The following is a 23,106-nucleotide window of genomic DNA, read 5'->3' on the forward strand; positions in this document are numbered from 1 at the left end:
AGGAAACCCTCGGCTACTGCCTAGTGGCCAATGTGGGATTAGCACCTGCTGGCCTGTGGCTGCGAGCAGAACTGCACCAGCTGGAAGGGGCCACAAGTCAAGGAACGCAGGCAGCTTCTGGAAGCTGGAAAAGGTAAGTAAGTAGATCTCCCCTAGAACCTCCAGAAGGAGTACAAACCTGCCAACACCTGGATTTTAACCCAACAAGATCCCTCTCAGACTTCTGACCTCTAAAGTTGTAAGCCCCAAATTGCAGAAGCCCAAAGTAGAGAAGGGCTTTTCTCAAAGGGATCTGTAGGTGTGGCTTGCCTAATGGCGTGACTCCCAGTAAGATTAATAGAGGACCCACAAAGTTAAGAGAATTATATTGGCAAAAACACTACCAGCTGTGACCAAAAAGGACAGAGAGTACAAATGAAGAGAATTTAGGACACCCCTCTCCCCAAATTCATTTCTGCATTTCAGTTAACACATTCCCAGCTTAACGTCAAAATGCCTCTAACTGAATTGGTCATCAGAAAATTCCTTGGGTAGTGAAGAATTTACAACAGGCTTGAGGGGAAATTTCATCTGCGCTCTGAGGAAGCCTGTGGAAATATTCCCTGGTGCAGCAAGGAAGCCTCCAAGGGATAGAATATTCAGGAATCTCCTCTTGCAACAGTGCTGATCAAACACTATTAAAGTGTGTTTCTGCCCATGAAATTACTTACATTCCCTCCTGCTGATAGATTTTATACTTTGAGAATTCCCAGGCCACCAACCCCGTGGCTGCCCTGTGCACACTGAGGGGTCCACGTTTCCTTTACTCATCCCAAACTCTCAGTAGGGCTCAAGAGGATCGTGAAGGTGGCTGGGGTTGGGCCTGAACTGAAGGTCCTGGAAGGAGAGAACTCCCGCCTTCCGCAGCTCAGAACTTGAACCACTGAAAAGAAATCAGGCGCCCAGTGTAAATCTGTTCCTGCGCTAAAACTACCACTCCCAGGACCCTTCGCGCCCAAGTAGCTTCCTGTCTCAGAGGCCCCTGCCGTTGGGTTCCGGTGGACCTAAAAAGCATGGGCAACAAAGCATGATGGGAAATAGATTCTGGGAGCAAGAACTGGCGGAAGCGTCTCTGAGAAACACAGTCCACGAGGTGTGCGAGTCACAAAGCAGGAACCGAGAGAAAAAAACGCTTTGACCAGGAAGAGAGCCCTGAGATTTCTGGAGAATGGAGTCTGGTGGGACGGGAGGCATGTGCGCATTACCGGAAATGACGCTGTTCAGGCGCGTCCTGTTTGGCGCGGGAGCAGGACCTGGCGTCTGGCAGTATCTTCCACCGCAGTTTCTGAGCTCCGGCCAGTAGAGCGGGCAGCGGCTTTTTCACGTGCTGTTCTGCTTGAGACCCAGGCGTTGGTTGCGCCTCGGGCTCCCTAGCCGAGGCCTGGCTGTGGCTGGGGAGACATTGAAATACCGGCTGGATAGGCCCTATCGGAGCTTCCAGGGCCCAGCACCGCAGGCTTAGACCCGGACTCGCAGGGGAGAGGCTGGAGAAGAGCCCAGTAGTTGGAACAGGCCTGCAGAGCGCGGCTGGAGCTGCAGTGAATCGAGCTGACGCCCAGAGAACTGCTGGAAGGCGGTGGCGCGTGGTGAGACCCAAATGCTGGAGGAAGGAGGTGAGTGGTGGATGGAACGGTTTGCCAGAGAGCTGGCTTCTCGTTCTACTTTGTCCACTAACACTGCTGTATCCCCCTTTCCCCCAGTCCCAGGCAACCACTAATCTACTTTATGTCCCTATGGATTTGCCCATTGTGGATAGTTCATAAAAATAGAATCATACAATGTATGTGTCTGACTTCTTTCACGTAGTATATTTCAAGGTTCATCCATGTTGTAACATGAATGTGCATCACTCCTTTTTATGGCTAAAGAATATTCCATTATATGGATATACCACATTTTATTTATCTGTTCCTCAGTTGTGGACATCTGGGTGGTTTCCAGTTTTGATTACTATGAATAATGCTGTGAACATGGGTGCACAAGTGTTTGTGTGGACATGGTTTCATTTCTCTTGGGTATATGCCTAGGAGAGGAACTGCTGTGTTACGGTAACACTGTTTAACCTGAGGAACTTGGAAACTTTCCCCGCTGTGGCTGCACCATTTTACATTATCAGTAGCAATGTCTAGTGTCCCAATTTTTCTACATCCTCAATACTTGTTTTCCCTTTTTTTATCATTTTATTTTAGTCATCTAGTGTGTGTGAAGTACCTCGTGGTTTCATATGCATTTCTCCAGTGATTAGTGATGTTGAGCATTCATGTACTTATTGGCTATTTGTACATCTTGCTTGGAGAAATATCTATTCAAATCCTTTGAAATGGGTTGTCTTTTTTTGTTGAGTTGTAAGAATTCTTTATACTGGACCCTTAGAAGATATGATTTGCAGATTCGTTCCCGTTCTGTGGTTATCTTTTCACTTTCTTGATAGTGTCTGTCTTTTGAAGTAGGTTTTGGGGGTTTTTTGTTGGGGAATATTGGGGAACAGTGTGTTTCTCCAGGACCCATCAGCTCCACATCGTTGTCCTTCAATCTAGTGGAGGGCACAGCTCAGCTCCAAGTCCAGTCACCTTTTTCAATCTTAGTTGCAGAGGGTGCAACCCACCATCCCATGCGGGAATTGAACCGGTAACCTTGGTGAGAGCTCACACTCTAACCAACTGAGCCATCCGGCCTCCCGAAGCACGTTTTTAATTTTGATTGAATCCAGTTTTATTTTTTGTTGTTGCTTGTGTTTTTGGTGTCATAGCTAAGAAGCTATTGCCTAATTAGAGGTCATAAAGATTTATACTTGTTTTCTTCTAGGAGTTTTAGCTTTTACATTAGGTCTTTGATCCATTTTGAGTTATTTTTTATTAGTGGTGCAAGGTAGGAGTCTAACTTCATTCTTTTTTATGTGGATATCCAATGTCCCAGCACCATTTTTTGAAGACTGTTCTTCCATTTAGTTTCTTGACCTTGAAAACCAGTTGTCCAGTGTTTATTTTCAGTTCTTTTGTGTTGATTTGTATGTTTAATTACTGTTGTTTTGTAACAAGTTTTCATATTGTAAATATGAGTGCTTCAACTTAGTTCTTTTTCCAGATTGACTATTCTGAGTCCCTTGCATTTCCTTGTGAATTTTAGGATTAGTTTATCCATTTCTGTAAAAAAGTCATCTGGGATTTTGATAGGGTTTGCATTGCTCAATGTTTGGTAACATGTCTTGCACTTCGTGTTCAATTATTTTATCTTACAGAATTTTCATTTTTGGATTATTAGCTGGGGTATAGAAATCCACCTGGAGAAATGTCGATTCATATCTTTTGCCCACTAAGTGGGTTGCCTCTTTATCGTATATTCATCTTGTATCCTGCAACCTCACTGAACTTGGTTAAGTGAGTTTTTTGGGGATTCCTTAAGATTTTCTATATACAAAATCATGTATCATGAATAGTTTTAATTCTTCCTTTCCAATCTGGGTACCTTTTTTCCTTGCCTAATTGCCATGACTAGAACTTCCAACATAATACTGAATAGATGTGGCAAGAGCAGACATCGTTATGTCCTGTTTCTGATCTTAGGAGCAAAGCATTAGGCTTTCACCATTATGTATGATGTTAGCCCTGCGCTTTTAGTAGATGCCTTCTCTCAAGTGAAGGGAGTTCCTTTCTGTTCCTAGTTTATTATGTTTTATCATGAAATGGAGTCAGATTTTGTAAGATGGCCTTTTTAGTGTTTACTAAGATGATCATGTGGTTTTTCCTTTCTATTAATATGGTGTATTGATTTTTCCATGTTGAACCAACCTGTGTTCCTGGGATGAATCATTACCCCTTCTTCTGATTAGGCAAAAGTCTGAAATTTGCAGCCACTTAAAGAACTAATAGGTAGTATTTGTAAACTATATACTTACATGCTAGGCATTGTGCCAACTCTGCATTTTCCTTTAATCTTCACAACAACAACTTTACAAGGGATTATTATCCCCATTTTACAGATGAGAAAAAATGAGACTTAGAGGTTACGTGATTTGCACACTGCAGGTAAGTGGTTGGTGGGGGATACTTGAGTCTGTTAACACCTAATGCCTCCCTATACTGAATTGATGGGATTTCCAAGGTAGGAAGGAGAATGGGAAATTTTACATCCCACTCACTGCAGGTCTGCAAATTCAGCCCCAGTGGCTTGGAACCCAGTGTCCTTTGAACCCTCTTCAGAATGAGAATATTGTGAGCTATATAGACTTTTATGTGTCATTGGTTTCTTTCTTTTCCTCCAGAACCTCCTTCTCCAGACACTACAGTGATCCAAGAGGAGAGCACAAGAGAGGAAGGAATGGTGGCTGGTCTCACAGCTGGGCCCCATGTAAGTTGGAAATTTACTGCAATGCAGCCTCTTTTTAAAAAATTCATATTAAGGGTTCTTTGGTTTGATTTTTAATCACAAAAGGAATTCATGTTCATTATAGAAAACCTGAAAAATAAACACACATACAAGAAAATCGCTGTTGATCCCCCAGATAACACTTAATTTTTTTATTTTTTATTTTTTAAGATTTTATTGGGGAAAGGGACTTTATTTGTGAACAGTGTGTGCTTCCAGGACTTTTTCCAAGTGAAGTTGGTGTCCTTTCAATCTTAGTTGTGGAGGGCACAGTTCAGCTCCAGGTCCAGTTGCCGTTGTTAGTTGCCATTGTTAGTTGCAGGGGGCGGAGCCCACCATCCCTTGTGGGAGTCAAACTGGCAACCTTGTGGTTGAGAGGACACACTCCAACCAACTGAGCCATTTGGGAGCTCAGCTCAAGGTGCCATGTTCAATCTTTAGTTGCAGGGGGCTTTAGTTGCTCTATGCCTTTGCTCATGGTGCCGCCCCTGCCGTGGATTTCCTTCTCTCTGTGCTCTTCCATGATTGTCCTCCCCCCCCCCCCTTTGCCCCCAGCTCTACCCAGGATTCTTCTATTATCCTATAAAATGGGTTTGTCCATCTCAACGTTATTACAGATGGTTACGTTACGTACCTGGCTCTCCTGCTGTACTACTGTGTGATGTCTGAGTTCGTGGGGATATTTATTCAATGTTCTGAAAACATTCAGCTTTTACCTTTCTTTGCTAATTTGCATCTGATTCCTCATTGTGTAAACGCACACGTTCTAATTTTTTCTATATTGGCTCTTAATTCCCAAACAGCTGTTAGTTTCTGCCCAGTTAATGTTCATGTGTGTGTGTACATTTTGTTTATTCGTATGTAAAGTCTACAAGAATTACAAATGTGAAGGCAAGAGAGACTGTTCTATTTGTGTCAGCATCCATAGTGTTAGGCACATAGTAAGTACTTTTCTGGAACTCACCAGAGTCCTGAATCCTTTCAGAGACCCTTTGCAGACCTGTTACCCACCTCGCCCCACGGCGCCAACCTCCCTACCCCCTCTCCGCCTCATTTCCTAAGGTCACTGGGCAAGAAGAAATGTGCTTGTTGTTTCAGGGATCCATGCCCTTCAGCACTGTGACTGTAGCTTTTACCCATGAAGAGTGGAGCTACTCAGGTCCTGCTCTAAGGGACAGGTCCAAGGAGGGGAGACCAGACAAGGCCAGGAACCTGGTCCTATTGGGTAAGGAAACCACTTAACATACAGAATCTGCTCAATTCTGAAAACCTGTGGCTCTTTCCAGTGTTAAGTGATCCCGAATTGCTGACATCCTGAAGGGACAATGTTTAGTCCTCCTCATCCCCTAGGGAAAGGCCCCTGCATTCTTGGTTGGGAAACAGGCATTTTCATTTGCTCCCCAAGGCTGCACCTTACCATTTGCTTATTTCTCAAGAGGGTTGGGGTAACCTTCAGGCCAGTTCCCTCCATATTCAGTAGGGAAAGTTCCCATCTTCCTAAGTAGCTTGCTTTATGGGCTTAGTTTAACTTCTGGCTGACCCCCTGCTAGAGGCTGTTTCTCTAGCTCTTTCCAAAAATGCTTTACCGAGACACTGGCACCACGTCTGTCTTGTTCACTGCTCCATCCCCAGTGCCCGGCACCAAGTGCTCAATAAATATTTGCTTGTTGAATGAAATTCACGACCTAACTGGCCTGTTTCGTTCCCCTGAGTTCTGGGTGGCTCTTTCTCCCTTGACTAGGACTTCCAGTTTCCCAGCCTGGCATGAACTCCCAGTTGGAGCAAAGGGAAGGCCCATGGATGCTGGAGGGAAAGGGCCTAAGGAGTACCTGTCCAGGTAAGTGAGCAAGCTCTAAGCCAGTGAAACTCGTGGAACAAAAGCCTCTTTGAAAACTATTAGTGCATTTGATAAGGGAACAGTGACTGGGGGCACAAAGGTTTGAATGCACATATGGTTGGGGTGGGGGGCGATTTTAGATCAGAGGAATAGGAGAAACCACTGAGGTGGTGACATTGGTGCTGAGACGGTAAGAGAGTGAGCCGGTCATGTGAGTATTTGGGGGAGAAACATTCAGCATATGTTGAGGCTCCGAGTGGGAAATGAACTTGCTTAGCTTGTATGAAGGCTCTGAAGACCCCAGGACTGAACAGACAGAGAGCGGTAGGTCATGTAGGGCTTTGGAGGCCGTGGTAAGGGATTTAGATTTTGAGCAGGAAGAGACAATTACTTGATTTGTGTCTAAAAAGATAATTCAGCAGATATGTAGAGAACAGATTTTCAGGGTTCAAGAGTAGAAGCAGGGAAATCAGCTAAGAGTCAGTTGCAGAAGTTCCAGTGAGAGATGATGGTGGCTGGTAAGAAGGGGGATTCAGGACCTGTTTGGGTGTTAAAGCCAATAGGACTTGCTAGTGAATTGGATGTGAGGGCAGGAGGCATTAATGGTTGAAACTGGCCTGAGTATTTGGACAAATGGGAAAACTGACAAAGACACTAGCCTACAAGGGAAAACCAGCAGTTCCGTTTTGGGTATATTCAGTTTGGGATATTATTAGATAGTAAACTCCCTTGCACTCAGGAGGTAGGCTGTGAGGTAGGACAATTCATGAACATCGCATGATTGAATTGCTCCTGTCTCCCACTGCTTTTCCTGTCACTTTTCCTCTCCCATTTTTCACTCAGATAGATGGTCAGATACTAGAGATGCTCTCAACCTGAAATGGGGGTGTCTGTGCTTGCGGTAGACTGGGCATTAGAGGTATACATGTGCCCCTTAGAGGGAAATCTGCTTAACGGGAAGCTGTTTTAAGATAATAACAAGCACTCATTTAACACTAGTTCTCACGTACCATTCTGGGTCCATTATATGCTTTAATTCATTTAAATACAGTAATTCTGCATGAGAGCTACATGCAGATAATACAAATATGAAGATTAAATACAAATATAAAGATTAAACAATTTGCCCAAAGTCACACAGCTAGTAAAAGGTGGAGCCATGATTTGAACACAGACATTCTGGGTCAAGATTCTGTGTGGAAATTCAAATCAAGGATATCTAGAACTAATCCTGCTATTCTCTCCTCTGGGAAATAAGGTCGAAATGGAAAGAATCTCTTCAGGAAAATTGACCATTGTGAAAAGCTCCATAGCCTTCCCTAAACTCCACTCCCTTACCTCCAAACACCTATGTAGGACACAGAGGTGTCTGGGACCTTACGCCTCGTTTACATTTCCATATATTGTACACTAATTTACATTTTTCAAGTTTCTCTTAAAATGAATGAGGTCCCAAAGAGGGTTCAGAATCAGTCCAAGATAGCAGCATAGGGAGACCCTGAACTCACCTCTTCCCACGAACACATCAAATTTATACCAATAGACAAGCAATCCCCCTGCATAACAGAGCTGACTGAACAACTGCACAAGCAACAAGCGAGTGACCACACAGAAATGGGAGACTGAGCCATGACACCGTGGGAACCCCACCCCCGATGCACTGATCTGTGGTAGGGAGGGGTCACTGGAGGGCCTACTTGCAAACTTGACCCTGCTGGGGAAGTGGTTTAAAAGGCACCGGGACTATTCGGGAAGGAAACCCATTTACTAACCCTAGAGCATCTGCCAAATGGGAGGGGAACAGCAGGAAGGGAGTGCATCATTTGTTGCCCCCCTCCTCCCTGGATGGCCTGGATGAGACCATGATCCCAGCTCTCTAGGCAGACCCCAGGCCCAAACCAGCGCTGTGGCTTGTCCCCAGAACTCGTTACAGCTCCTGGCTCCCATACGACACAGCTTACCCGAGTCCCTTCAGCCTGCTACAGCTTCCAGCTGGGATTCCAAGGGGGTCCCAGCACAGCTTACCGCCGGGCCTCCCTGTGGCTCACCCACTACAGCCAAAGCTCTGGGCCCCCGTGTGCTTGCCCCTAGGACTTCACTCGGCCTGAGGCCCCCCAACTACAGCTCCAGCTGGCCTGCCAAAGCAGCCCCACTGGGGCTTGATCCTGGGGCTCCCAAACCTGCGCCAACTGCAGCCCTACCAAGTCTGCGAAGGTGCCCAAGCGAGGCTTGCATGGGACTCCAGGGCCCATGCCTGCCCCAGCTTCCACCGGCCTAAGGTGGCCCCTGTATGCCTTACCCCCTGCCCCCCATCCAGCTCCAGCTCGCCTGCCAAACACACCGCACACCATCTACACCAAGGGAAGCGCCAACACGAGGCCACTCCTTCAAGACAGATTGCCGTTTTGCCTAATTCATAGAAACAACCCGCCAAAATGAGACGATATATTCCAAATGAAACAACAAAACAAAAATCCCAGGAAAAGAACTGAATGAGACAGAGACAAGCAATCTACCAAACAGACCATTCAAAACACTGGTTATAAGGCTGCTCAATGAACTTTGGAGAATAGATGAACTGAGAACTTCACAGAAAGAAAGTATTAAAAACCAATCAAACTGAGTAACTGAAAAATATACTAGAGGGAATCAACAGATTTGCTGATGCAGGAGTCAGCAAGCTAGAAGACAAGTTAACAGAAAACCAATTGGAGCAACAAAAATAACAAAGAATTATAAAAATGAGGGTAGATTTGGAGACCTTGGGCAACATCAAATATACTAACATTTGAATCATAGGGGTCCCAGAAGAGACAAAGACAGGAAACCTATTTAAAGAAATGACTGAAAACTTCCCCAACCTGGCGAAGGAAACAGACATCCAAGACCAGAAAGCACAGAATTCCAAACAAGAGGAACCCAAATAGGCCCACATCAAGGCACACCATAATTAAAATGCCGAAAGTTAGAATCTTAAAAGCAAGAGAAAAGTGGCTAGTTACACACAAAGGATCCCCCATAAGACTTATCAGCTGGTTTTGCAGGGCAGAAGGGAATGGTATGATTTATTCCAAATGATGAAAGGGGGAAAAAGCTATAACCAAGAATACCCAGCAAGTTTATCATTCAGAATTGAAGGATAAAGTTTCCCAGATAAGCAAAAGTTAAATCAGCATTGGGGAAAAAAAAGTTAAACTGACTTTAAGTGGGCAAGAAAAGGCCAAAACTAAATATAAGAAAATGGAAAGAGTGACAGCATCATAGCAGGGTGAGAAGATTCCTTTTGTATCTCCCCTTAAATTTACAAGTTGACATCTGTAATCCAACAGATTCCCGAGGTCCAAGCATCAGTACATTTGAAGGCAGGTGTATTGGAACGCATAGGGGAGGTGTCCACAGATGCTGCAGCCCCACCTAACAGCAGGGGAGGAGTTGGGGTATACCCCCCACACTGTGGCCCAGAAGGTAAGGGCAGAAGCAGCGTTGGTGCCAAAGAATCGGGCTACCCTCCACCCCTGCCCCCCGCCATTGCAGCATAGCCTGGCAGCAGCAGAGATGCTTGGAACATCACAATGGTGCTATTGGTCTTTAGAAACAGAAGGCAGCACAGTAGGCTTGTGACCCTGGCTCCCTGCCACCATGGTGGTTCTGCCAAGACTCAGGGTACCCAGACACAGCTGGTACATCCACCATGACTTCCAAGGCAGGCGCAAGGAGTGCAGGTAAGAAGAAACAAAGACCTAATTATCAACCTCTGAATTATGAAGATCAAAACGGTATCTAAACACGAGCCCCCTATCTCAAACGCACAGGCAGAACAATCCAAGTACCACGAACAACCAAGGTAACATGGTAATTTGCACATGTCCAGACCCAATCTCAGAGTCACAGAAGATGGATTTTCAAGATTTGTCATGAAGAAACTCAGTGATACAAAGAAACTCAGAGAGGCAGTTCATTGAGCTCAGAATAAAATTTATGAACAGAGAGTACCAAAGAGATTGAAACTAGAATCAAATTCTGAAGCTGAAGAACTCAGTAAATGAGTATATTAAAAAGCACTGGACATATAGCAGACCAGATGGGAGACAGAATTCGCAGGCCTGAAGATAGAAATCTAGACATGATTCAAACTGAAGAGAGAACTAGTTTTTAAAAAATGAACTAACTCCACTACAAGGACCATCTGACTCCATCAGAAAGAGCAACGTAAGGATAATGGGTGTCTCAGAAGACGGAGAAGGGAACGGAGAGCCTATTCAAATAAATAATTGATGAGAACTCCCTAAACCTAGGGAAGGAATCAGACAGTTGAGCACAGGAACCATGTAATTATCTCAATGCCAAAAGACCTCCAAAACATTAAAACTATCAAAAGTTTAATGATAAAGAATTCTCAAGGCAGTCGGGAAAAATTGTAACCTACAAAGGAAAACCCATCAGATTATTGTCAGATTCTCAGTAGTAACCATATAGGGCAGGAGAGGGTGGAATGATATACTCAAAATTTTCAAAGAAACCACCAACTGAAAATATATCCAGTAAAGTTGTCCATGAATAGATCAATGGGTGAAGATGTAGTACATATGGAATATTACCCATCAAAAATGAAATCTTGCCACTTGCAACATGGGTGGACCTAGAGAATATTAAGTGCAGTAAGCCCAACAGAGGAAGACAGATACCATTTGATTTCACTCATGTGGAGTCTATAAACAAAAACAAGCTCATAGGTACAAAGAACAAATTGATGGATGGACGGAAGAAAAGTGGGGGCTTTGGACAGAAGGTAAGGGGACTAAGTACAACCATATTGTTTTCCAGAAAGGTTCCAATTTATGCAGCTGTACCAGTGTATGCTCTTGCCAACTCTAGAATGAACCATTTAAAAATCTTGTTAAGTGAAAATTCATGTTGCTGACGTCCTTCACCATCAGCTTTTTAAAGTGAATTATTTAAACCTGGTAGCTAGATTGCCCAAAACCAGAGAATTTTGCAACTAAGACAGCTTGAGACTACAGTAGTACTTGGCCAAAAGCGAGAGATAAATATCAGGAAGAAATAAAAGGAGTATTGCATCTGAGGCCGAGGATTAGGGTAAATTTCATCCCTTCCCAGTTTAGAAAAGGGGCCTAAAGGGTGCTGTCTCTGAAAAGCCACCTTGGTCGTTATTCATGGTTTAAAACAGAAACGTAAGTTATGTTCTGGGTGAAAGGAAGTGTAGTAGTGAACTGTCTGCACGAGCTCAGCTCAGCTCCGTCAGCCTTTTGTTTTTCAGTAGTATCTTCTCTTCCAAAAGAATTTAATTGCCTCTCAATTTTTTTCAGACTGGAAGATTGTATCTAAATCACCAGAGCAAGACATTTCTGAAGACTCATTCCAAGACAGAAGTGTAGAGATGCCGCCTGGAGAGTCAGATCACAGGAACAGTGAACTGATGAAAAGCTTCAACCTGAGACCAGTCCTCTCTCCCCAACAGAGAGTTCCCATGGAAGTGCGACCCCGTAAAGGTGAAACGCAAACAAAGAGCTTCAGGAAGACTTCAAGTATCATTAAATCTCACAGAGTGAAACCGTACGCATGTAATGAATGTGGCAAAGCCTTCAGTTACTGTTCTTCCCTTTCCCAGCATCAGAAGAGCCACACTGGGGAGAAGCCCTATGAGTGCAGCGAGTGCGGCAAGGCCTTCAGCCAGAGCTCCTCGCTTATCCAGCACCAGAGGATTCACACCGGAGAGAAACCTTACAAATGCAGCGAATGTGGAAGAGCCTTCAGCCAGAACGCAAACCTCACAAAACACCAGCGAACTCACACTGGAGAAAAGCCCTACAAGTGTACCGAGTGTGAGAAAGCCTTCAGTGACTGCTCAGCCCTGGTCCAGCACCAGAGAATCCACACTGGAGAGAAGCCCTACGAATGCAGTGACTGCGGGAAGACCTTCCGGCACAGCGCCAACCTCACCAACCACCAGCGGACTCACACGGGGGAGAAGCCCTACAAGTGCAGCGAGTGCGGGAAGGCCTTCAGTTACTGCGCAGCGTTTATTCAGCATCAGAGGATCCACACAGGGGAGAAACCCTACAAATGTAAGGTATGCGGGAAGGCCTTCAGCCAGAGCGCCAACCTCACCAACCACCAGCGGACTCACACGGGAGAGAAGCCCTACAAGTGCAGCGAGTGCGGGAAGGCCTTCAGTCAAAGCACAAATCTCATCATCCACCAAAAGACCCACACTGGGGAGAAGCCATATAAATGTAATGAATGTGGGAAATTCTTCAGTGAGAGCTCAGCCCTTATTCGACATCACATAATTCACACTGGAGAAAAACCCTACGAGTGCAATGAGTGTGGAAAAGCATTTAACCAGAGTTCATCCCTGAGTCAGCATCAGAGAATTCACACTGGTGTGAAACCCTACCAGTGCAGCCAGTGTGGGAAGGCCTTCAGGTGTAGCTCAGCTTTCATCAGACATCAGAGACTCCATGCTGGAGAGGAACTGGGAACATGACCAACATAGATGGGACCCGACAGGTAAATGCAGATACTTTGAATGCATCTGGAGATATCTAACTTAGGAGCTCAGAGCCACGTGCAAAAAGCACCTTTAATAAAGTCAGAATTTTACATGTGGAAGGTCTCCTTCTTCCTCCTTAACATCTTCCACAAGCTTCAACAGCCCCGCTCCTATTCGTCTACTTTAGTTACCTTTCTTCAATGGGCCACAGTGCTTTGCATAGCAGGCACTCCCGAAACCTTGCTCTCTAAGTGGTCAATGAAAACCGACTTGGTGCCTACTTAAAAGCTAGGTGTTTTGGGTTCTGTTCTTTCCTTTAATGAGGGCTGTTGCTAAAGAACCAAGAACATTGGCTAGGAAGGAGCCTTTCTCTATAACGGGGCCACTAAGGTATCTGATTCGGGGGAGTAAATACAAGGAAGGGCTTCTAGGGCCAACCATTAAATGCTGTAGTCCCATTGGGGGTTGGGAAGGGATTCACTCCCTAATGCTAACGACATGAAAACATAAATACAGATGCAACTCAGGGAGCACTGCCATGCCCAATGTCTAGTGCTTGTCACTGCTGTAAAGAAACCAGTCTTGGAAGGACAGTGAAGTTGAAGGTGTCAAAAGCTACTGAAATCTCTCCAGAAGGCACATCCCCTTTCTGTGGAGACTAAGAAGGGACCACCTGATGACAGCCATGCTTTCCCTGACTCAGGCAGGTGGCCTGTCTTCACTTCTTTCCCCTCATTGGAGATCGCTGTTTCCTTAGAGCAAGATTTTCCCCTTGGCCTGTTTCCGTTTTCCTTTGCACTGAACTGAGTCCCACCCCTGACATTTATACCGACCTCACAGCCAACTGGTGTGACCTCATCTCAGCACTTCTAAGTCCTGTGTGCTTCCCTGACTTGGGGTTAGATAGGCATTTGACTTCCCTTTACTATCTTCTACTACTTGTGCCCTGAACTATCCTCACGCCAGGCCTCAAGCCTGAACTCCTTGGGTGGCTCGGCACGTCCTGGAATGCTTCTCCTTCCCTCACTCAGCGTTCTCAGGTCATCCTTTCCACTGAAGGGTAGTGTGTTACTCCAACCCGGATTCCACCTGGGGTGATTAAAAACCACCTACTCAAGAGCCTGCTGACAAAATTCATGGGAGAGCAAAGAAATGGCTAATGGCGGGGAAATGAGGTTCTTGGGTTAATCACTCCCAACTGCCTTTAGGGTAGTGACCAGACGTCCCTTCCAGCTACTATGGCCTGTCCCAGTCAGTGCCCAGGTGTCCATTCACATGTCTAATAAAGTGAGAATGACAAGCTCAAACTGATTCAAAAAGAACAAAACTAAGGGGGAGTTGAGGACTTGGGAAAGATAAGGAAAACCCATTAGAAGATAGTGTTACTGGTTTAAACAGCTTCAGAGAACGGTCAGGCAAGGAACTGCAGCTGACTTCAGCAGTAAACGTCACCCCCACTTTCACATGAACCCCAGCTGTGCACTGTAATGAGTATCAAAGCCTTGAATTACAGGCCCCGGGGCCACCCACTAATGATTAAATTAGTCTGAGGTGAGTTTATGCTGACCTACAAGTTTTCCTTCTGGCCAAGAATTATTTCTTATGAAAAGCTCCACGAATGTCTACAAAAAGCACTGAGACCTCCTTTCTAGGTGTCTCCTACGCTAGTCCCATACAGGGCAGAAGTCTGTCACCCACAGCTTATTGCCTAGATGGCTACTTCACAGCTTCTGCCACCTTGGCCCCAACCATCCGACCACAAGGGAGCTAGGTGCCCCAGGGAGGACACTACAACAAAGAGTCCACTGGTTGCCAAATGATCTTTAATTGAAATATTTTCCTTTGTAGTTCTTAACTCTGTGGGAAAGAAAAAAGAAATCCTATCAGTGATAGGACAGCAAAAAAAGATCTTATCTCTCAACCCCACTACTGACCATTTCTAGAACTTTCCAGTTTATCTCCATGACTACATTAGCTCCTCTCCAGCTTTCACCCTGATTTTAAGCAAATGAAACTAATGCAAGTCACTCACGGTGGGGCATTCCACGGCACCACTGTTGATGTCATCTATGATGTCATGAGGGTGACGACCATCAACATTGCAGCCCACAGACTGGGCCGTCCCCAAGATCTCTTTAATGGTTCCTGTAATTCAGAAAAGGTGGCATCAGAGGGGGCTGTCGGCCCCTCACAATCCTCAGATACCACTGGGGAAATACTTTGAGTTTCACAGCAGAGAGGAGGAACTATTTTATAAAATACCAGGAATCTCCCTGCTCCTCTAACCCCAAATTCGGAGTTCCATTTATTAGGTTGGTACAAAAGTAACTGCAGTCTAAAAGATTAAAAATAATTGCAAAAATCACAATTACTTTCGCACCAGCCTAATTACATAAGCCCTGAATGCAGTGTTTCCATGGGACCCTTGATACCCAGATTAAACACACCCAGCCCAAAATCTTCAACATGATTAAGCCATTCTTTCAAACCCAGGGGACACTGCACCCCAAATTTAGGGTCTTACAGAATAAAACCCACTTTAAGTGGGAAAATGCTACCACTCAGTGAATATACCGCCATCACGATGAAGGTGGTTCCACACTGTCCTTCTCTTACCAGAGAGTTCTCTAGCTAAAGATCGGTGCCGCATCTGCCGGGCAATGTTGACGATCTCGTCAAAAGTGATATTCCCACTGTGCTTAACTGCAGAGAAGAAAAAACAGCAAAGACTATGTCACAACCCAAGGCCAGAGCAGACCACACGTCCTCCCTCAGCCATTTCTAGGCTGTTCCCACGCTTTCGGCACAGAGTCATCCACATGAAGAACAACCCTGTTTCCTAAGCTGGGGTTTACTATCAGCTCACCACTGGAATGCACCAGCCAACAGAACTGGTCGGGTGCAGTGGCGGGTGGCTGGGCTCAGGGCAAAAGCAAGTCTTTGCTAATCCTATGTGGAAGAGACTTTAGAGATGAGAAGACAAACTTGAGTTATTGGGGCTGGTTAAGCTGTTTAGTGTGACATCCAGCTCAGAAGTGCTCTCCTAATTAGTGGTCATCATTCTCAGTGGCTTCACCCTGCCCATTTCCCTCCTGCACAGCACTTCTTGGTAGAGCCTGACTTAACAGTCTAACATCAAATCCCCATGCTATCCCAAGGTTTCATTAAAAAGAAAACATGCAGCTATGTATTAAGCACTATGTAGACACCACCACTCACAAACCCTGTATCAGGGAAAAAGCCACTCACTGTTTTTTTGCTTCTTTCTGTCTCTTGGTGGTTCTTTGAGGGCTTTGATGATCAGGGCAGAGGCAGAAGGTACCACCTCAATCTGCAAGAGATTCTCAATGTGAATAAACCCTGCCCCTCTCTACAATGAAAACAATATGCCACGCAACTTGGTTCTTAGACACCATGGGCCACACTGGATTTGATGCTCATTCTCAAATAATTTTCATCATCTGAAACATGTCCTAGCCTAGGAGACATTAAGTGACATGCCCAATGTCACACGAGTGACAAGAGTTAATATTTGAGCCCATGTCTTTAACCGTGGTCCATGCTCTTGAAAAAGCCTTCCCCACAGAGAAACTGCTCTCAACCACTGGTGGCAGGTAGCCATGTCAGCAAAAACCTTCCACCCAGGAATCCCAGGGGTTGCTACTACCTCTGCCCTCCCTCAAACCAAGTACCTGGGCCTGTCTGTTCTGAATGGTCAGTTTCACTGTGATCCTCAGACCCTTCCAATCACCGGTTGCTTTAGCGATGTCATCACCAACCTTTTTTGGAGACTGTAGAAATAAAAGTACGTCATCATATTGTGCCCAAAGTTTAAGCAGTCTGAAAACCTGCCGGTCTTCCTTACTTGACAAATCCTCCTTATCAAGCACACAGGAAACTGTCTGAAACACTCAACTGTACCTACCCAATCAAGACTATCACTCCAGTATATATAAATTGGGAAAATGAGGCTAGAGGTGAACTTTGTTCAGAGCTGTAAGATGCAGACCTAGGGCCATATGGGACCAAGTCCGTTTCCTACCTATCCTCTCATAAGGACCCATGTGGTAATGTAGGAACTTTCAACTCTGGTTACACTTCCATCACCTGGGAAGCTTTAAAGGTATCAGTGTCCGGTGCCAGACCAATCCAAGTCTAGCTACTGGGATGTGACCTGGGCACATGCTACTTCAGAATTTCCTAGTGACCACTAGCCTAAACCAGTGTCACCAGTGAATGCCAACTGAGCTAAGGGCCAAGAAAGAATACTAAGAGTGCTTAAACAAAACCAAGTTTGACAGCACTTGCACCACTATGCAGGAATAAAGGCCTAATGATAGTTAGGGAACTGCAAATTCAGTAAAACGGAGAAGCAGGTAAATGAAGCTGGTCATAGGTAAAGCTAGTCAGATTAACCAGGTTTATTGTAGAGAAAAAAATCTTCCAACAGCGATACGCCCAATCCCTGACCCTATTTCCCCGAAAATAAGACCTAGCCAGACAATCAGCTCTAATGTGTCTTTTGGAGCAAAAATTAATATAAAACCTGGTATTATATAAGACCCAGTATTATATTAACTATATTATACAAGACCCAGTCTTATGCTATAGAAAAATAAGACAGGGCTTACATTAATTTTCGCTCCAAAAGACGCATTAGAGCTGATTGTCCGGCTAGGTCTTATTTTTGGGGCAACATGGTAGGAAACAGGATGTCACTAAGCCCATCGACTTCCAAGTCCCTCACACTTGACCTCTCCCAGCCCATCTCACCGGTACACTAACAGCAATGGTCGAGGCATTGGAAAGTAAGTTACTGCTTCCCGGAACCGGGTTTGATCTTCGTATATAACCTTTCTACCGCCCCCAGTGCCAATTCAGTGCCTCAGGTCTAATCGGGGACAGATAGCCCGTGTTTGCACAAGCCACCACAGAACTGTTCTCATACAAGAAAAGTCCTCTACGAGAATGACTTACCAGACCCAGGGGGCCGATCTTGGGGGCCAGGGCAGATGTGGCACCCACTTCCCCACCGGTGCACCTCAGGTATACTGGGAGAAAAAAAGGTTAATGCCTCTGTAGAAGGAGCCGCCGAAGCACAGCCCTCTCTCCGCATCTTTTCGGGGCTGGCCACACCACCTGTTTTGACGCTTCTCAAAACGGCACCTCGAGCCTCAGCGCGGAGCGAGGCAGGCCACCCCCTTCCCGCAGCCACCTCCTGCTTAGGCGTGGACAGCTCCAAACGCCACGCGGTGGAGGCCTTCGGTTCAGCCAAGGCTGCCGAGGCCCACACCGGCCGGCGCGGATGCATCCAAACCGCCAGCCAACCCAGTCTAGCGGGGGAAGCGCCCGGAGACAAGCCTTACCCTAAGGCGTGCGGGCGTCCGGTCCTCCCTCCCCTTTAGCACGTGGGGAAGCTGAGTCCCAGGAGTGAGACTCGGTCAGGACTTCACAGCGCCCTGACGCCAGCACCCGAAAGGCCTCTAGCAGGCAGCCGCTTTCAAGCCAGACGTGGGAAAGGCAACTGCGGAGGGGCCGCAGGCCCGAAGGGCGGCGGAGAGAAAGAAGGGACGCTCCATCCCGCAGCCCCGGCCACATCTAATACACGCACCGACTTTGACCTCGTTGGGGTCGAACTTAGGCGGCATGATGGAGGCGACTGGTGTCGGATGAACCCGGATTCGGGACGACCGAAGAAAGTTGCACCGCTGCCTCCTCCACGCCGAAAGCCGAAAGACCGGAAGACCCTCGACTACGCCGGATATAGGCTGGAAAGCGCGGCTGTCGCGAGAACCACCGGCTCCGCCCAGCCTCCCAGCGACGCCTTTGTCGCCATGTTGCTTGTGGGCAGGCGCCAGAGGCTGACCGGTGGAGAACCTGGCACCGCGGTGAGCTGGGGCTAGGGGCGAGGAAGGGAGTTCAGGGCAGTTTGCCCAGGGGAGGCAGACAAGAGAGGGCTGCTCCCAAGATCCCGGGCCTCGCTGTTCCCCATTCTCCCTTATCGTGAGGGTCACCCATGGTCCCTGTCACCTAATCCCAGAGCCCCGCCCCTCCCCTGAGAGGACCGCACCCTCATTCCGAGACCCCAGGGCCACAGCGACCCTTATCCCTTTTAACTCCCTCGTGATGTGTGCCTTTTAGTCATCAAAACAATTTGTTCCGGTCCAAATCCGTTCTAACTCTTAATTCTAAGATTCTGCGGTTCTCAGAGTCTCAGACTTCGTCATCCTGGTCTGCATGACTTTCTGTGATTCTGAGTTTCGGTCCCCAGCTCCTGCGTTTGGAGGACACCAGTCTCTGGATCCAAGGGAGCTCGCGCCAGGTGGTCTGCGACTGGCGTCCACGACCAAGCCCTACGAGTGATCGGCCTGCCTTCAGGGTCACCAGAGGGAACGATCGTCAGGGACTGTCCAGACACAAAGCCAGGTCAGGCTGGCCCTCCCCGCTCCAGCCAGAGGAAGAAGGGTGTGGTTCTCCCCATCTCTGCTGGATGTTGGGGGATGGGGTGAATGAGGGATGGACATGGGACCAGGTTGGGAAGAGCTGATCCGGGAGACTTGAGGGAGATATGATCGCTGGGGAGGAGATGGAAGGAGCTGGACTTCGGGGAGGGGGGGAGGGAGGGTTAGTCCTTGGGGAGCAGAAGATGAAGAGCTGGTGATGGGGTAGGATGGGGGACGGCTGCTTTTAGACTACTCCCCATCCTTGCAGGCTGGTGGGGTGACAAGTGCCAGCTCCGCAGTCTTGGCAGCTCCCCAGACAGCTCATGCCCCTGTGGGCGGAGACCTGTGATCTCTACCCCGCCCCCTGAGGACTGTGCGTGTGTCTTCTTCAACTGTAGCTCCTTCCTAGCCCTCTGCTCCCTAGTCCTTAACTGTAGTGGGCCCTGAGTAACTGTTTGTTAGACGTGTGGCTACCATTTATTGAGCACTCATTATGTTCCAGGTACTGAGCTATACAGGCTTTACATACACGACATCACTGGATCTTCATAGAATCAGGTGCTGGTAACATTATTTTACCAATGAGAAAACGGAGGCTCAGAGAGGTGAACCAAGGTGACATGGTTGGCAGGTGGCAGATCTCGGATTCAATCACAGTTGTATTTCACCTCCAAGCCTGTGCTGTTCACCATAAACTTCCATGGATGGTTGCTTCCTGGCCCATCTATATCCGTTATCAAGCGCTGATGTGTGCAGATAATGGGCAGGCAGTGAGCCCCTGGCTTCCGAGTTTGGGACAGTGCACTTAGTATGTGCTAAGTTATTTGAGCGCCAAAGAGTTGGGCAAATCCACAGGATCAGGACGCAAAAAAGCAGAATTCCAGACTGGTTTTGCTACATCCGGGCTGTATAACCAGCTCACTGAACTCGATGATTGTCAGTTTCATCACTATAAACAGAGGTGTGATGAGAATCAGATGTAATAAGAGAATCAGATGTGAGAGTGGTAAGGTGCCTGAGAATTGCTTTTGAATTTTTCTGATAAAAAATCTCTTTGGTTATGATATAGTTGAGCTACCCAAGGTCATGGCTGGTTGATACCACCCTGACAATGTTTCAGAGGCTAGATGCGATTCATCAGGCCAGCCTGTTAGACTCCTCAAAGAGCATCTTTGGACAGGACCTGAGGAAACCTCTCTAGGTCAACCCCCTTGTTTAACGTGGAGAAGAGATGGGGGCCCAGAACAGAGCAAAGGCATGCCAGGGTCTCATAGTGGCTGATGGCAAATGTGGGCTGGAATCCAGGTCACCTGGCTTGCCACTGTGCTCCTTCCACCACTATGTGGTGCTTATTGTTTAGTCAACACAGAACAAAAGGTATTGAGTACCTGCTCTGCCTGGCTCAGGGCACAGAGTGATGGTCAAGATGGACACAGCCCCTGCCCTTAAGGGATATACAGTCCAGCAGACCAGCTTCATGCTCTGTGTTACTGTGCTACCTGTCCTGGGTGCCGGGGGGTTGTGAAAAATTCCCCGGGCCCCAACTTTTCTCCTATGCCCTAGTGTCGTGAAGATTGCTCCGGGAAAAAGGAAGGATGCCGCTCTTTTTCAGGAAGAGGAAACCTAGCGAGGAGGCCCGGAAACGCCTGGAGTACCAGATGTGTCTGGTGAGGGAAAACGGCTTTCCTCGGAGTCCATCCCCATCTCCGCCTCTGCCCTATAAAACAGGGCTCTGCACTGCTCCCCAAACAAGCCTTGCTCCCTCCCATCAGCCTTCCCCACCCCCAGAGGAAATGTCTGACTCAGAGCAGACTGAGGAGGCTACCTGTCAAATACGGGAGTGCCCTGTACTTCCCACCATAGACTGACACCTGTCATCCCTTGTTCATTTGCTCTTCCCTGCTGGCCCTCAAGCCCCTTTAAAGCCTACAAAATGGACGCATTGAACCAGATGCTGTCTGTGGTCCTCTGTGGAGTTGTAATCCTGTTTCTTTGCCTGGTGTGTCCACTCTGCAAGGATGATTTGAACACTTTTTTAAAATAACTTATTTTATCCTTAGGCAAAAGAAGCTGGGGCAGATGACATTCTTGACATCTCTAAATGTGAGCTCTCAGAGGTAAATTGGGGTGGTGTTCTGACTGCAAATTTGATCTGTCCTTTCTTCTTGAATCATGTGTTCCTGGGACTGATAGATGTGGACTGGGGCTTTAAAAGGTCCAGACGCGCTAATGGAGGTGTTTCCTTAGATTTTGTTCTTGTCCAAAAGAATCGAGATGATCTTAGGCCTCAACGTAGTCTCCAATGAGTCAAGGAGTCTACTTGGAAAATGTACCCACAGATTCCTAGGGTCCTGGGGGAGTCTGGGTTTCCCTAGCCGCTGCAAAGCACCAGAGATCTTTCTTTACCCCCTGATGGAAATGATGACGGGGATGGGGATGAGGTGGGCGGACTAGCGCCTGGCAGGACAATCTCCTGCCAGCTGATTGGAAGGGAGGGCTGACCACACCCCGAGCCACATTCCTCACCAGCCTTTCCTGGGCTTAGTGCTGTTCTCCACATCAGCATTTGGCATTGTTCGCCTTCTGCCCCATCTCTCCCTCACACGTGTGCCAGTCAGAAAACAAATTTAAAACTGGCAAGGAGGCACTGACTCTTCTTTATCTTATCTTAGATTCCATTTGGGGCTTTTGCAACATGCAAAGTTCTACAGAAAAAGGTGAGACGAGTCTTTGTTTTCAGAGACTTGTTTATTGCATGTTTGTTCGTTTGCTATGAGGTGGGCCTTTCAGGAGCTCTCCTGGCACCTCCCTGCTCTCTGATTCTCACCGTCTCTGCCTGCAGCAGGTCTTCTCACAGTTAGGAGTGCCGCCCTTGGCATTGGGTGGCCCTGGGTCGCATCCTGGCTCTGCTCCTCATGACTTGGGCAACTTCCTTAAACTCTTACATTTCAGTTTCTTCATCTATGAAGTGAGGTATTCATAGCTTTACTCTCACAGAGATACAGTGAGACTCGACGAGTGACAGAGGTAGATGGACATAGAGATATAAATGCACAGAGTATAATGCCTGCCACAGAGTAAATACTAATTGTTATTAATAATAAAAACTGCACTCACTTCATTCTGGTCACCCCGGGGAGATGAAGAGTGGAATGAATAGTTGTTCAGAAAGTCTGTGTGGCCTTGAATGCAGCTAGGTAAGAATATTCTAAATGGATTACCTAGCTGAAGGGCGGTGAGAGGTGCTCCAGACCAACAGAGCAGTGAGCTTCTTGACAACAGAAGCACCCATGCAGGGTCAGAGCCTAACAAAAATGGCAACAGATAACATGGATTGAGCACTGGGGCCACGTGCCAGCTCAGGCCAAGTGCTTTTGGTCTATTAGCTTGTTAACCATCATGGCAGCCCTCGGAGGCAGGGACTTTATTATCCTCTGTTTTCCATGTGAAGACACTGACGCTGGGGAAGGTTAAGATCAGGGCAACTGCACGGGGATCTCTTCTCAGAATGGGAAGTATAATTAGGCCTCCAAAGTCCCTTTCACCCTGAAATTCCAGGTCTGAAGGGCATCTGATTCCACTTTGGAGATCCCATCGCCCGCTGTGGTGTCTGGGAGAGCAGAAGAGGCAGGGCACGGCAGGGCAGGCCTGCGTTAGGCTGTGCGTCCAGCTCCCCTGAGCTGACTGAGCTGACTGCGGCCCTCAGCCGTCCCCCAGGGGCTCATCTTCCCCCTAACATGCAGCTGATCTTTCCCACACAGGTGTTCATTGTCCACACGAATCACCTCACCTCCCTGCTTCCTAAGTCCTGCAGCCTCCTGAGTCTCATAACCATCAAGGTACTGGGGCACTTCTCCCAGGCATGGGGGACTCTGCATGGTTTTCCAGGTGGCAGCCAAGCGTCCTAC

General features: G+C 47.2%; 3 protein-coding genes and 1 non-coding gene across 9 annotated transcripts in view; 2 read left to right on the top strand and 2 right to left on the bottom strand.

Annotated features, from left to right (window-relative positions):
* Positions 1–820: 820 nt before the first annotated feature.
* ZNF79 (zinc finger protein 79) lies at positions 821–12,874 on the top strand. Of its 4 annotated transcripts, XM_019728623.2 has the most exons (6): positions 823–1,652; positions 4,019–4,064; positions 4,301–4,386; positions 5,503–5,629; positions 6,146–6,241; positions 11,569–12,874. In XM_019728623.2, exons 3-6 carry the CDS (start codon positions 4,357–4,359, stop codon positions 12,747–12,749), a joined length of 1,434 nt encoding a protein of 477 aa, XP_019584182.2. In that variant the 5' UTR covers positions 823–1,652; positions 4,019–4,064; positions 4,301–4,356; the 3' UTR covers positions 12,750–12,874. The 4 variants fall into 4 exon arrangements, with proteins under 4 accessions (XP_019584179.2, XP_019584182.2, XP_074187155.1 ...); XM_019728620.2 differs by lacking the exon at positions 4,019–4,064 and having other exon boundaries at positions 821–1,652; XM_074331054.1 differs by lacking the exon at positions 823–1,652 and having other exon boundaries at positions 3,975–4,064.
* Positions 12,875–14,556: 1,682 nt separating this feature from the next.
* On the bottom strand, positions 14,557–18,500 carry RPL12 (ribosomal protein L12). The gene is made up of 7 exons (XM_019728627.2): positions 18,367–18,500; positions 17,733–17,806; positions 16,448–16,546; positions 16,005–16,086; positions 15,372–15,458; positions 14,788–14,900; positions 14,557–14,612 (listed from the first exon to the last, which is right to left on the bottom strand). The coding sequence occupies exons 1-7, from the start codon at positions 18,401–18,403 to the stop codon at positions 14,607–14,609; spliced, it is 498 nt and encodes a 165-aa protein (XP_019584186.1). The 5' UTR covers positions 18,404–18,500; the 3' UTR covers positions 14,557–14,606.
* On the bottom strand, positions 15,540–15,667 carry LOC141571418 (small nucleolar RNA SNORA65). Its single transcript, XR_012496161.1, has one exon. It is a non-coding gene; the product is annotated as a small nucleolar RNA SNORA65 (small nucleolar RNA).
* Positions 18,501–18,502: 2 nt separating the features above from the next.
* LRSAM1 (leucine rich repeat and sterile alpha motif containing 1) overlaps positions 18,503–23,106 on the top strand; it is a 36,514-nt gene continuing 31,910 nt past the window's right edge. For 2 of the 3 annotated variants that reach the window (XM_019728617.2, XM_019728619.2), the window contains exons 1-6: positions 18,503–18,643; positions 19,027–19,181; positions 20,762–20,865; positions 21,259–21,315; positions 21,871–21,915; positions 22,960–23,037. In XM_019728617.2, coding sequence (XP_019584176.2) covers positions 20,794–20,865; positions 21,259–21,315; positions 21,871–21,915; positions 22,960–23,037 — 252 coding nt within the window. In that variant the 5' untranslated portion in view covers positions 18,503–18,643; positions 19,027–19,181; positions 20,762–20,793. The remainder of the gene's footprint in view (positions 18,644–19,026; positions 19,182–20,761; positions 20,866–21,258; positions 21,316–21,870; positions 21,916–22,959; positions 23,038–23,106) is intronic. The other variant, XM_019728618.2, reaches the window with a different exon arrangement.

Source organism: Rhinolophus sinicus, linkage group LG04 (assembly GCF_036562045.2).
Source record: "Rhinolophus sinicus isolate RSC01 linkage group LG04, ASM3656204v1, whole genome shotgun sequence".
NCBI lineage: Eukaryota > Metazoa > Chordata > Mammalia > Chiroptera > Rhinolophidae > Rhinolophus > Rhinolophus sinicus.